The sequence below is a fragment of the Ranitomeya imitator genome, chromosome 2 (genome assembly GCF_032444005.1).
Source record: "Ranitomeya imitator isolate aRanImi1 chromosome 2, aRanImi1.pri, whole genome shotgun sequence".
Classification (NCBI taxonomy): Eukaryota; Metazoa; Chordata; class Amphibia; order Anura; family Dendrobatidae; genus Ranitomeya; species Ranitomeya imitator.
The window spans coordinates 135,529,101-135,544,069 of record NC_091283.1 but is presented as its reverse complement, the minus strand read 5'-3'; the positions used below and the strand labels follow the sequence as shown (position 1 = coordinate 135,544,069).

Below are 14,969 nucleotides of genomic sequence, written 5' to 3'. Positions count from 1 at the left end.
TAAGTCTGCATTCCAAATGGCGCTCCTTCCCTTCCGAGCCCTCCCATGCGCCCAAACGGTGGTTCCCCCCCACATATGGGGTATCAGCGTACTCAGGACAAATTGGACAACAACTTTTGGGGTCCAATTTCTCCTGTTACCCTAGGGAAAATACAAAACTGGGGGCTAAAAAATAATTTTTGTGGGAAAAAAATTTTGTTTTATTTTTATGGCTCTGCATTATAAACTTCTGTGAAGCCCTTGGTGGGTCAAAGTGCTCACCACACATCCAGATAAGTTCCTTAGGGGGTCTACTTTCCAAAATGGTGTCACTTGTGGGGGGTTTCAATGTTTAGGCACATCAGTGGCTCTCCAAACGCAACATGGCGTCCCATCTCAATTCCTGTCAATTTTGCATTGAAAAGTCAAACGGCGCTCCTTCCCTTCCGAGCTCTCCCATGCGCCCAAACAGTGGTTTACTGCCACATATGGGGTATCAGCGTACTCAGGACAAATTGGACAACAACTTTTGAGGTCCAATTTCTTCTCTTACCCTTGGAAAAATAAAAAATTTGGGGCAAAAATATAATTTTTGTGAAAAAATATGATTTTTTATTTTTACGGTTCTGCATTATAAACTTCTGTGAAGCACTTGGTGGGTCAAAGTGCTCACCACACCTCTAGATAAGTTCCTTAGGGGGTCTACTTTCCAAAATGGTGTCACTTGTGGGGGGTTTCAATGTTTAGGCACATCAGTGGCTCTCCAAACGCAACATGGCGTCCCATCTCAATTCCTGTCAATTTTGCATTGAAAAGTCAAACGGCGCTCCTTCCCTTCCGAGCTCTCCCATGCGCCCAAACAGTGGTTTACTGCCACATATGGGGTATCAGCGTGCTCAGGACAAATTGGACAACAACTTTTGGGGTCCATTTTCTCCTGTTACCCTTGGTAAAATAAAACAAATTGGAGCTGAAGTAAATTTTTTGTGTAAAAAAGTTAAATGTTCATTTTTATTTAAACATTCCAAAAATTCCTATTAAACACCTGAAGGGTTAATAAACTTCTTGAATGTGGTTTTGAGCACCTTGAGGGGTGCAGTTTTTAGAATGGTGTCACACTTGGGCATTTTCTATCATATAGACCCCTCAAAATGACTTCAAATGAGACGTGGTCCCTAAAAAAAAATGGTGTTGTAAAAATGAGAAATTGCTGGTCAACTTTTAACCCTTATAACTCCCTAACAAAAAAAAAAATTGGTTCCAAAATTATGCTGATGTAAAGGAGACATGGGGGAAATGTTACTTATTAAGTATTTTGTGTGACATATCTCTGTGATTTAATTGCATAAAAATTCAAAGTTTGAAAATTGCGAAATTTTCAAAATTTTCGCCAAATTTCCGTTTTTTTCACAAATAAACGCAGGTACTATCAAAGAAATTTTACCACTATCATGAAGTACAAAATGTCACGAGAAAACAATGTCAGAATCACCAGGATCCGTTGAAGCGTTTCGGAGTTATAACCTCATAAAGGGACAGTGGTCAGAATTGTAAAAATTGGCCTGGTCATTGACGTGCAAACCACCCTTGGGGGTAAAGGGGTTAAAGGGAACCTGTCACCCCGTTTTTTCAGATTGAGATAAAAATACTGTTAAATAGGGCCTGCGCTGTGCGTTACAATAGTGTATGTAGTGTACCCTGATTCCCCACCTATGCTGCGAAATACATTACCAAAGTCGCCGTTTTCGCCTGTCAATCAGGCTGGTCAGGTCGGGTGGGCGTGGTGACATCGCTGTTTCTGACTAATTTTGGTCAGAGCAGTTTCGGTGGAGTGGTGGGGGCGGAAGCCAGATTGGAGTTTGTCAAGGAGAGAGTTAGATAAGGCTGGTTTCACATTTGCATTTTTTTTTTTTGCGTTTTTGCGGTAAAAAACGCAAAAAAAAGCATGCGTTTTTCCCCTATATTTAACATTAAAAACGCATGCGTTTTTTGCACGCGTTTTGACGCGTTTTTGCAACGCATGCGTTTTTTCACTGCATGCGTTGTGTTGCAGAAATGCAACATGTAGTAATTTTTGCAGTGTTTTTTTTGCCGCAAAAAAACGCATGTGTTTTTTCGCGGCAAAAAAACCTATTGATGTCTACGTAAACGCATGCGTTTTTAAGCACATGCATTTGTTTGCATTAAAAACGCATGCGTTTTTATTAAAAAAAAACCCAGAAAACACACTGATATGCCACCCCCCACCATAAAGGTGATAAAGGGATCCTAACCCTAACCCTAAAGGGATCCTAACCTTAACCCTAAAGGGATGCTAACCCTATCCCTAACCCTATCCCTAACCCTACCCCTAACCCTAAAGGGATCCTAACCCTAACCCTACCCCTAACCCTAAAGGGATCCTAACCCTAACCCTACCCCTAACCCCTTTAGGGTTAGGGTTAGGATCCCTTTAGGGTTAGGGGTAGGGTTAGGGTTAGGATCCCTTTAGGGTTAGGGTTATGATCCCTACCCCTAACCCTACCCCTAACTATTTCTGTTTATAGTGGGTTTTTTACTTTATTTTGATGATTGGCAGCTGTCACACATTTCTCAGCATGCGTTTAAAAAACGCAAACGCATGAAAAGACGCATGTAAACGCGTCAAAACGCCGCGTTTTTTTCACCACATGCAAAAACGCATGCGTCAAAAAAACGAAGAGTTTGCACGCGTTTACATGCATTTTTCACCATGCGTTTTTTTTTAAACGCATGCGTTTTAAAACGCAAGTGTGAAACCAGCCTAAGAGGTGGGAGGTAAGTTGACCATGGATATGCTGCTCAAGGAGTTTGGAAGCAAATGGGAGCAGTGATATGGGGCCAGGGGCGGATTATAAGAGGGTCAATCTGGGTAGTAGCCCAGGGCCCAGTGGTGTGGGGGGGCCCTGGGCTACCGCACAGATTGCCCGCCGCCATCAGGGCATTACTGCCTGTGCCCTGACTGGCGTATCATTTATGGGCCCGGTGGGCAGAGAGAGCAGGCCCGCATCGGGCCCCTTCTCATCTGCTCACCGGGCCCCTACCGGCGCTGCGGCAATTTCCTATTGACGTGTGGGCGCACGCCCGCACGTCAATAGTTAACAGCCACCAGCCAATTGGAGGCTGGCAGCTGAAGTCGGCCGCAGGCGAAGCGCACACGTCGCTGGCAAGTGCACGCTGCTGGAGGGAGCTCGCCGCCTGGAACGCTGATCAGGTGAGGAGAACTCGGTTTGTTTTTTTTTGTTTTTTTTGCTAACCTAACGGCAATCCGGGCGGGCCAGAATACTGGACAGTCAGTGACACTGTCTGACTGGGGGCAATATGCTGGAGCCGGAGGACACACTGGGGCAGATGATAGCTGGACACCCTGGGGCAATGCTGGAGACACTGGGGCAGATTGCTGGACACACTGGGGGCAATGCTGGAGACACTGGGGCAGATGATTGCTGGACACACGGGGTCAATGCTGGAGACACTGGGGCAGAGGATAGCTGGACACCCTGGGGCAATGCTGGAGACACTGGGGCAGATTGCTGGACACACTGGGGGCAATGCTGGAGGACACACTGGGGCAGATGATGGCTGGACACACTGGGGCAATGATGGAGATACTGGGGCAGATTGCTGGACACACTGGGGGCAATGCTGGAGGACACACTGGGGCAGATGATTGCTGGAGACACTGGGGCAATGCTGGAGATGGAGCGCCCCCAGACGCAGGGCCACGGGGTACTCGGTACCGGTCCTCTGTCTCGGTGCTGGGGTTGTCACGGTGGCGGAACCCGGTCCGTGACCCTGCTAAGGGGCATCCAATGAAAGGGGTGATGAAAGTTTTCAAGGGTTCGTGACGCCACCTGTGGTATTCGGTCAGGGTGACAGACGCTGCTTAGGGGTCCACTGGGGTGATGGAATGGCAGCTAGATGGCATACCTTCCCACAGGTGAAGTATATCCCCAGGGCTTCCCAGTAGTGTAGGTGGCGATGATGTGAGGCGCAGTTAACCCTGCTGTACTGTTCGGGTCATAGTGACCCGAACAGACTTTTTGCGACCCTGTAGATTTTTTTCTGTAAGTCTATAAAACTTAAGACTCCTTGACTTTTCCTCATTTGGGGGGACCTACCTATGAGTATTTTTTTTTTTTTTTTCGTTTACTTTTTGCTACACGCAAAAAGTTACACTTGTTGTGTTCGGGTCATAGTGACCCGACATCGTTTTTTACAGCTGTGAGGCCATATTTTCAGTGAAATAAAGGAGTTATAACCTCAGTTGGATCTATTTATTGCATCTACTATTGTATATCAATTGATTTATTTCCTAAATTATTTCAATGGGGTCGTACACGCGCTCTACCGGGGGTATGCATTGAGATCTGCGCACCATAAAAATGGCTTTATATTGATTATTTTTGGTGCGCAGTCTATTCTAAAATGTAGAGTGCATCCGGAGAGATCACTAGGTGTGCACTACACGTGTATATTATGCGCAGAACGGACTGCTCAGAACGCGCTGTCTAAGACGTTTTTTTTTTGTAAAGCTGAGCTGTAAATTCTTGCAAATAATTTTTTTTTGCTAAGTAAGTCTGTCTTCCTGGCTTATCTGCTTGTTTGTTTTTCAGAATAAAAACAAAAAAAAAGATTTCTAGTTCATTTTTCTTTTTTTTTTACTACCAAACATGTTCACAAACAGTCTATTAAGCAAAAAGTATAAAAAATGGAGTTAGTGTCTAAAATCAAGGTTTAATAAGCTGGGTCATAGTGACCCGGAACACTACAAGTGTATAGTAAATGCGAACAAAACAGCAGGGTTAATAACGAGGACACAGGGTTGCAGTCTCTTTACCTTTTTTACTGAAGACTTCGGGATCCGCAATCCAGAGCACTGCTAACAGGGCTGGCTGAGTCCGGCCGGTCCGAAGGCACATCCAGAGTTCCCTTTGCAGGTGGAAATCAGTGCCTACCAACTAGCGCCTGTGTGTTGTAGTCCTTCCCTGCTGAGCATTCGGGATAGTCCTCACAACTTTCGTATTCATTCTTTCTCTTCTCCGTCCCCCAAGTTTATCTGGCTAGGACGCACCCGTATGACGGGTAGGCTCGGAGCTATTATGGGACCCTAGAGACGCCCCTCGCCACGTTTGCCCCTATGTCTGCTTAGGTGATGTAAGGTAGACAGCCAACCTATAATCAACTGTCCTGCCGCTGTTTGAAGTAATGCTTGAAGTCTGTAACTTCCTCTGCATTCCGGCCACCGGCTACGCGCCTCAGTAGGATGTTGACGATCTCGGGGCACGACTCCTACTGGTTTATCTCCTTGTGCTGCGATTTCGTTTCTCACTTCTCCACAATATCCTTCGCTTCGTGTCCTTCCTTAGGATGCCGCCACAAGGTAGTGCAGGCGCGGCTCCGTAACTGTCTGTCCTTTCTGCTAGGTACCTGCCAGGAACCCACCCCTGACAGGTCCTCCCTGGAGCTCTCCCAGGCTGCGTTCTCTCTAACTTCCTGTCCAACCCCCAGTTTTACCAGAGTGTGAGGAGTGGCCTAATACATAGTGCCTTTTGCTCCCCCTGGTGGCTGGAGTGTGAAGAGTAATGTGTGACTGTGATACCTGGTCAGGTGAACTCCTTTGGTGTAATCAGACATAACATCACTCCCCTTAGTGGCAGAGCGACATTACTGCAACAACCAGGACTCTGAGGCGCTGCAGAGACACTGGGGCAGATTGCTGGACACATTGGGGGCAATGCTGGAGGACACACTGGGGCAGATGATTGCTGGCTACACTGGGGCAATGCTGGAGACACTGGGGCAATGCTGGTGACACTGGTGCAGAATGCAGGACACACTGGGGGCAATGCTGGAGGACACACTGGGGCAGATGATTGCTGGATACACTGGGGCAATGATGGAGACGCTGGGGCAGATTGCTGGACACACTGTCTGGGGGCAATGCTGGACACTCTGGTGCTATATGCTGGACATACTGGGGCAGATTGCTGGCCACACTGGGGCAATATGCTGGACATACTGGGGCAGATTGCTGGACACACTGGGGGTAATATGCTGGACACACTGGGGCAGATTGCTGGACACACTGTCTGTGGGTAATGCTGGACACACTGGGGGTAATATGCTGGACACACTGGTGCAGATTGCTGGACACACTGTCTGGGGCCAATGCTGGACACTCTGGGGGTAATATGCTGGACACACTGGGGCAGATTGCTGGATACACTGTCTGGGGCCAATGCTGGACACTCTGGGGCAATATGCTGGACATACTGGGGAAGATTGCTGGACACACTGGGGGCGGGACTGGAGGCATGGGCAGAATGTAGATACGGGGCATGATTGGAGACACGGGGCAGAATGAAAGACATGGGGCAGGATTGGATCATGGGGCAGGATGGATACGATGTACACAGATGGGGCAGGATGGGGAGATCATATGGGGTAGAATGGATAATCATGAGGGCAGGATGGGAGAACATATGGCTGGAGCCAGGAATGAGATACAAGGGGCCAGGATGGGGAATATTATTACCATAGGGGCTAATTAAGGGATATTATTACTGCAGTGATGTATGTATTTTATTGTTTGAGTATACTGTTTTAAATGGAGGGGCGGTCCTGTTACTGTGCAGACTGACACTATATCGCCTTTTTTTCTTCATGTGGTGTAATGTAGAAATTGGGAAAAATTAAGTAATGTGTTCTGCAAGCGGACCTTGAGATAACTGTGTTATTTCCTGCAGAAACGAGCCGTGGCTGGAAGAAATGATGGCGGTCTGTGCTGGATGAAAGATGAAGGACTTCACCTAGAGACGTCACTGGTGAGTCAGTGTGTTACCGATACACTGACACTATACACTGTATACTATATACTGAGCTCCTGTGTATAATGTCACCAGTGATCACTTTATAACCTCTACACAGACACTGCATACTAGGTACAGATCTCCTGTGAATACTGGCACTTATGGTGATAGTATTGTTGTTTATTTTTTTATTACTGATCAGTATTGTAGTATTCAGTCACTATGTGGTGGTAATATGTGGTCTTGAAATGGTGTTGCAGTATTTGTCCCTCGTATGTGCTATTTGGTCACCAAGTGGTGGTAATATGTGGTCTTGACATGGTGCGGTGGTATTTGTTTTTTGTATGTGATATTATTCGATCACTGTGGTTGTAATTTGTGGTCTGGTCATGGTGCGGTGGTATTTGTTCCTTGTATGTGGTATTGGTCATTTTGAAAATGGAAAAATAAATCAAAATATACCTAAATTGTATTTTAACAAATATTTAATAGGTTACAGTAGAGTAGGGCCCGGCCATTTTTCTGGAATAATCTGGCTCAGGTATATCATGACCCCCGTCACATGACCCCCGTCACATGACCCCCGTCACATGACCCCCGTCACATGACCCCCGTCACATGACCGGGGGGGCCCACAGTATCTGAACAGCCCAGGGCCCTGGCTACCCTTAATCCACCCCTGTAGCTGGGCATAGCAGTTGAGTCATGGTTAGCTTTTTTGAGGATGGGTGTGATGGTGGCATGTTTGAAGGCAGAGGGGAAAGTACCAGAAGATAGCGATAGGTTGAAGAGATGGGTTAGGGCTGGAATGAGCGTGTTAGTGAGGTTGGAGAGCAGGTGGGAAGGGATGGGGTCAAGTGCACAGGTGGTGAGGTGTGATTTGGAAAGGAGGCGAGTAAGTTCTCCTTCAGTTATGTTGGAGAGGAAAGTTATTGGGGAAGGTTTGCCTTGTTTGGTCGATCTTGTTTTTGAAGTAGGTGGCAAAGTCCTCAGAAGAGATGAAGGGAGTTGGAGGTGGCAGTGGAGGGCGGAGGAGAGAGTTAAATGTGCTGCACAGTTGTTTTGTGTAGGAGAGTGAAGATACAAGGTTAGTGAAATAGGTCTGTTTAGCAGAAGTGAGGGCTAGTTTGAAGGCAAGTGTAGCTTGTTTGAAAGCGGTGAAGTCGTCTGGCAGGCGTGTTTTTTTTCAACGCTGCTCCGCGACCCTGGATGCTTGTCGGAGTTTTTTGGTGAGGTTGTTATCCCTGGGTTGCCTATTGAATTGTTGCACTTTGCCATGCATGAGGGGGGCGACTAAGTCTATGGCTGATGTGAGGGTGGAGATATAGATAGCGGTGGCGCTATCCGTGTTGTGGAGTTAAGATATGGAGGAAAGGGGTAGAAGAGAGTCTGAGAGTCTGTGAATGTGTAGGTGTGCAAGGTTTCTGCGAGGATATGGTACTGGCTGGACATGGAGGGCGGGTGAGGAGGACAAGGAAGAGAAGGTGAGTAGATGGTGGTCAGATAAGGGGAAGGGAGAGGTTGTGAGATTAGATAAGGAACAGAGGCGGGTGAAGATGAGGTCTAGCGTATGTCCGTCTGTGTGGGTGGCTGTGGAGGACCACTGAGTAAGTCCAAGGAATGAGGTAAGGGCCAGGAGTTTGGATGCTGCCGGTTGGCTGGTGTCCGTAGGGATATTAAGTCACCCATTATGATGGTGGGGATGTCAGCAGAGAGAAAGTGAAGAAGCCAGGTGGAGAATTGGTCAATAAAGGCAGTGGCTGAGCCCAGTGGTCGGTATATGACAGCCATTTGGAGATTAGAGGGAGAGTAGATACGGACAGAGTGAACCTTGAAAGAAGGGAGGATAAGGGAGGGTGGGGGTTGGATAGGGTTGAAAGGGCAGTTTTTAGAAAAAAGGAAACCCACTCCTCCGCCATGTCTGTTGCCAGAACGAGGAGTGTGGGTAAAGTGGAGGCCACCTTAACTCAGTGCAGCAGGGGAGGCCGTGTCAGGGGGCGTCAGCCAGGTCTCAGTGAGGGCCAGGAAAGAAAGGTTGCGGGAAGTAATGAGATCATGGATCATGTGGAGCTTGATGCAGACAGAGATAGCATTCCAAAGTGCCCCAGAGAGAGGAAGCAGGGGGGTGGGAGTCAGTTGCACAGGTTTTAAGTGTGAGGGATTGGGGTAGTTTCTCATAGTGTGAGAAGGATAGGGATGAGGATAGTGGAGTGAAAATAGTAAGGGCAAATGTGAGTATGGTTAAATAGCAGGGGAAGAAAGGAGAAGCAAGTAAAATTAGAATACAGTGATTAGTCTTACTGTCTGGCCGATTCCTGGACTATTTCTGGCATATTTCTGATGATACACTTAAAAGATGTCACTTCAAATGATGTCACATCTGACTAAAGTCAAATCTGACAGACCCCATTCAACTTATACCATTCAAGTGTCCAAGAAATGAAGCCAGGTGTGGAATTATATACTTAACAAAAAAGTGTGAAACAACTGAAATTATGTCTTATATTCTAGGTTCTTCAAAGTAGCCACCTTTTGCTTTGATGACTGCTTTGCACACTCTTGGCATTCTCTTGATGAGCTTCAAGAGGTAGTCACCGGGAATGGTTTTCACTTCACAGGTGTGCCCTGTCAGGTTTAATAAGTGAGATTTCTTGCCTTATAAATGGGGTTGGGACCATCAGTTGTGTTGTACAGAAGTCTGGTGGATACACAGCTGATAGTCCTACTGAATAGACTGTTAGAATTTGTATTATGGCAAGAAAAAAGCAGCTAAGTAAAGAAAAATGAGTGGCCATCATTGCTTTAAGAAATGAAGGTCAGTCAGTCGGAAAAATTGGGAAAACTGTGAAAGTGTCAGTGTGTTTGAAGTGCAGTGGCAAAAACCATCAAGTGCTACAAAGAAACTGGCTCACATGAGGACCGCCCCAGGAAAGGAAGACCAAGAGTCACCTCTGCTTCTGAGGATTTTATCCAAGTCACCAGCCTCAGAAATTGCAGGTTAAAAGCAGCTCAGATTAGATACCAGGTCAATGCCACACAGAGTTCTAGCGGCAGATACATCTCTACAACTACTGTTAAGAGGAGACTTTGTGCAGCAGGCCTTCATGGTAAAATAACTGATAGGAAACCACTGCTAAGGACAGGCAACAAGCAGAAGAGACTTGTTTGGGCTAAAGAACACAAGGAATGGACATTAGACCAGTGGTAATCTGTGCTTTGGTCTGATGAGTCCAAATTTGAGATCTTTGGTTCCAACCACGGTGTCTTTGTGCGACGCAGAAAAAGTGAACGAATGGACTCTACATGCCTTGTTCCCACCATGAAGCATGGAGGAGGAGGTGTGATGGTGTGGGGGTGCTTTGCTGGTGACACTGTTGGGGTGTTATTCAAAATTGAAGGCATACTGAACCAGCATGGCTACCACAGCATCTTGCAGCAGCATGCTATTCCATCCGGTTTGCGTTTAGTTCGACCATCATTTATTTTTCAACAGGACAATGACCCCAAACACACCTCCAGGCTGTGTAAGGGCTATTTGACCAAGAAGTAGAGTGATGGGGTGCTGCGCCAGATGACCTGGCCTCCACAGTCGCCAGACCTGAACCCAATCGAGATGGTTTGGGGTGAGCTGGACCGCAGTGTGAAGGCAAAAGGGCCAACAAGCGGTAAGCATCTCTGGGAACTCCTTCAGGATTGTTGGAAGACCATTCCCGGTGACTACCTCTTGAAGCTCATCAAGAGAATGCCAAGAGTGTGCAAAGCAGTCATCAAAGCAACAGGTGGCTACTTTGAAGAACCTAGAATATAAGACATAATTTCAGTTGTTTCACACTTTTTTGTTAAGTATATAATTCCGCGTACAACCTGCAGTAACCACCGATTGACCAAACCGCTGCATGACCAGCTCTATCCTCACCTACTGTATTCTCACCCATTCCTTGTACATTGTGAGCCTTCGCGGGCAGGGTCATCGCTCCTCTTGTACCAGTTATGACTTGTATTGTTTAAGATTATTGTACTTGTTTTTATTATGTATACCCCTCCTCACATGTAAAGCGCCATAGAATAAATGGCGCTATAACAATAAATAATAATAATAATGTGTTAATTCATAGTTTTGATGCCTTCAGTGTGAATGTACAATATTCATAGTCATGAAAATACAGAAAAATCTTTATATGAGAAGGTATGTTCAAACTTTTGGTCTGTACTGTATTGAGACACCCATCACTTGTGTGTCCCAATATGGCGGTCGGTGAACTTCCTCCGCTTGGAATTCTGGGATACAGTGACATCTGGACAGAACAGGAAATGAAAACATTACAAGGCAATTATATAAATAGATGTACCGTATCTGCCACCTATAATAGTAAGTGCATATGATTCATGGCCTCAGTCATCATTTTTTCTACAGATCAGTGATTTTACTGAGCCATTATTTATGATAGATTTCAGGACTGTCATAAGTACTTCTTCCTAGTTAACATTCCTGAGAGAGTTTTAGTGCAGCTCACAATGTAGATTGTGGAGGTGTTAAATCTTTTACAAGTGACATAGAATGATTGTTACATCCACAATTTACAACCACAAGTTACATTCTTTTATTACAACCACCATAGGTTTGAAATTGTCACGGATCAACTCTGAATATAAGAATCATGATGGATAAGTACAGTAGGTAAAAAAAGGGGCTGTAGATCTGAAGCCTGCGTCACTCCAGCTTTGTTCCCTACCCAACACAGCCACCTCCTGTGTGACTGACAGCATCTATGCTGTGTGACTTGAAGCAAAGGAGCTGTCAGTCAAGCAAGAGATTTGATGTTGATTTTTCAGTAACAAAGTGACAGACCGGCCATGTAAAGGTATTGCTGAACTTGTCTTTGAAAGAGCTAAATGTGCATATAAATTATTTGGGGTGTGAAATCCCGCTGACAGGCTGCAATAACATGATCCCAGATACAGTCCTGGTATTCCTCTATATGCAGATAATAGTCATCTGCATAGATGCCTGCTAGATGCCTGCTAGATATTAGATCAATATTGGAAGTGATGTACTCGCAGAGGGTATCTGGGAGGACACAGATCCCAGCATACTCCTTTCACCCGCCAGACCACTGGCATCCGTGAGCAGGCACAGGTTTCCATGGCAATTGCTCAAATGCAGGAAGATATATATCTTGTCTTATCTTGTCTTCCCTGTTCTTGACCTGGCTCGTTTACCCATTCTGTTGGACCTACATACTGCATGCCCTGACCTGAGACTGTCTGACTAAGCGTCTGTCTTGACCTTCTGTACCTCACATGCCTGCTTTGACCTGTGAGTCGGCTGCTGAAGGTCCAGGGCTACACCTGGAGTAACACCTGGGGACTACCTGCAGCCAAGCCTATCGTCACCACCAGAGGCTCTAGAGAAAACCAGGTAGTCGCTTAGTCACCCCCTCCAGGGTAAGCCCGGTGTGTGGCGCACTGGGTCCACACCCACCTCCATCACATAAATCTCTGTCCTAATAGATGATGTTGGGGTAGATAGAGTTCAAACCCTCAATCCTTATGTTTTTAAGGCCGATAAGCCACTTCCAGACAAGTTTAGCATTGGCTATCTCTGGCAGCGGCTAACTCTGGAAATGGCTAACTTTGTTCTCCCAAGTCAAGCATTCAAGTTTATCAGGAAATCATCTAAGGATAGCTGTCTGTTGAATGACCATTTGTCTGACAGCTATGTAAGTATTATGGACAGATTTACAGTGTTACTGATACAGTATTACAGACCGTATTAGGGTAAGTTCTCATTAAATATTTAGGGACTCTGGGGGTCTTGGAATTTGTTTGCTGAAATGCATTTCCTTGATTGCAGAAGCTAGGTGTGAACAGCCTCTGCAATCATGTGTATGGTATATTAGTTTGACAATGGAATACAGTATTACAGACTGTATGAGGGTAAGTTGTCATGAAACAATGAGGCTTTCTGGGGGTCCTGTAACTTGCTTGCTGAGATGTATTACCTTGATTGCAGAGGCTAGGTGAGAACAGCGCTGTGAAAAGTTGGTAACTTGTTTGCTGTGGACAACACAGATAAAGCTGAATTGACCTTGGAAAGAACACTTGTGTATTGTGGCGTGTTTTTAAATAGCAGAACAGTCTAAAATTGATTTAATCATTCAGGATGAAAGCATTAACAGCATATTATACCTGGATAATTAATACCTCTTTATTACATAATAATTGTACAATGATATTGTTGTATAATGTTATGTATTAGTTTCCTATTCAATCTTGTAAATTAAATTGCTATTTATTTTTGTTCTTGTCAGCCAAGATAACTCTTCATTCACATGGCGCAGTTATTTTGATTTAGCAAACATACATTTCTATGATTCATACCATACCTTCTAAATGCCTTTGATTTTAAAGGAATATACACAGGACTTTTCTGTCTGATGCTGTATTAAGATGAGAAAAAATAGTGGGGTTTTTTATTGGACACCATATTACATTGATATTCTCCCCTCTAAGCATTATAACGTTGTGTAACTCCATACAGGATCATACACGTTTGCCATGTGCATGTGACTTAAGGTACCGTCACACATAACGATATCGTTAACGATATCGTTGCTTTTTGTGATGTAGCAACGATATCGTTAATGAAATCGTTATGTGTGACAGCGACCAATGATCAGGCCCCTGCTGGGAGATCGTTGGTCGCTGGGGAAAGTCCAGCACTTTATTTTGTCGCTGGATCTCCCGCTGACATCGCTGAATCGGCGTGTGTGACGCCGATTCAGCGATGTCTTCACTGGTAACCAGGGTAAATATCGGGTTACTAAGCGCAGGGCTGCGCTTAGTAACCCGATGTTTACCCTGGTTACCGTTGTAAATGTAAAAAAACAAACACTACATACTTACATTCCCGGTGTCTGGTCAGGTCCCTCGCCGTCAGCTTCCCGCACTGACTGGTGAGCGCCGGCCAGCCGTAAAGCACAGCACAGCAGTGACGTCACCGCTGTACTTAGCGGCCTGCGCTCAGTCAGTGCGGGAAACTGAAGGCGAGGGACATGACCAGACACTGGGAATGTAAGTATGTAGTGTTTGTTTTTTTACATTTACAACGGTAACCAGGGTAAACATCGGGTTACTAAGCGCGGCCCTGCGCTTAGTAACCCGATGTTTACCCTGGTTACCCGGGGACTTCGGGATCGTTGGTCGCTGGAGAGCTGTCTGTGTGCCAGCTCTCCAGCGGCCAAACAGCGACGCTGCAGCGATCGACATCGTTGTCGGTATCGCTACAGCGTCGCTTAGTGTGACGGTACCTTTAATGGAAACTAGATAGGATATTCAAGATGCTGAGAATTCGGCGCTCCTCCAAAATCAGGCAAGGGAGCCACAGAGTTCAGAAGAGTTGCATACTTTATTCAGGGCTATAAAACTACGTGTTTCGTGGACGTCCTGTCCATTTCCTCAGGTACATAGTCAAATGATTGGCTACAGGGTCATACTGGCCCACCGAAGAACTGGAGGATTCTCCAGTGGGCCCAGGCACTGACACCTGCTGGCATACTGACCAGCGGCTGCCTAATGCCCTCACTGCTCTAGGGGCCCCCAACCAGTGGCTATTGGGCCCCTGAGAAAGGGGGCCCGCCCTGTGTTAGTGGAGCAGCAACGGGTGACAGGAACCCACGCCTGTCCCCGCTGCTATGGAGAAATGAATATTCACGCTTCTCCAAGCCCCCATCGGCTTGGAGAGGAGTGAATACCACTTCACTTTAATAGCGGGCAGCGTTAGCCGCAGTCTGCAGCTAACACTGCCCACATGTAAATCTCCACCACTACCGCATCATTCTCTCACACTCGCACATAAAGCACCGTACCACACACACACACGCACATCTTGCAGCACATCCCGGCGTCCTGCTTCCTGCCCGACACTTCCTGACTGAGACAGCACAGCTGGATGACGTCGTGATTTAGCGCGTGGCTGTTTCAGACAGAAAGCTGCTGGCAACAAAGAAGCTGCAAGGATGTGCTGTGAGAGGTGAGTGGTGCTGTGTCTGTCTGCGTATGTGTATGTGGTGCGATGTGGTGCTTTGTGTGTGAGAGAGTGGTGCGGTGGTGTGTGTATGTGGTGCTTTGTGTGTGTGAGTGAAAGAGAGTGGTGCTGTG

At 46.3% G+C, this 14,969-nt stretch overlaps 1 protein-coding gene across 6 annotated transcripts in view; it reads left to right on the top strand.

Annotated features, from left to right (window-relative positions):
- The window catches only part of DLG3 (discs large MAGUK scaffold protein 3), a 299,457-nt gene that overhangs the window by 168,490 nt on the left and 115,998 nt on the right, over positions 1 to 14,969 (top strand). For 3 of the 6 annotated variants that reach the window (XM_069747298.1, XM_069747300.1, XM_069747302.1), the window contains one exon: positions 6,747 to 6,824. The exons of the other annotated variants lie outside the window; for them this stretch is intronic. In XM_069747298.1, coding sequence (XP_069603399.1) covers positions 6,747 to 6,824 — 78 coding nt within the window. The remainder of the gene's footprint in view (positions 1 to 6,746; positions 6,825 to 14,969) is intronic. 6 annotated transcript variants of the gene reach the window in all.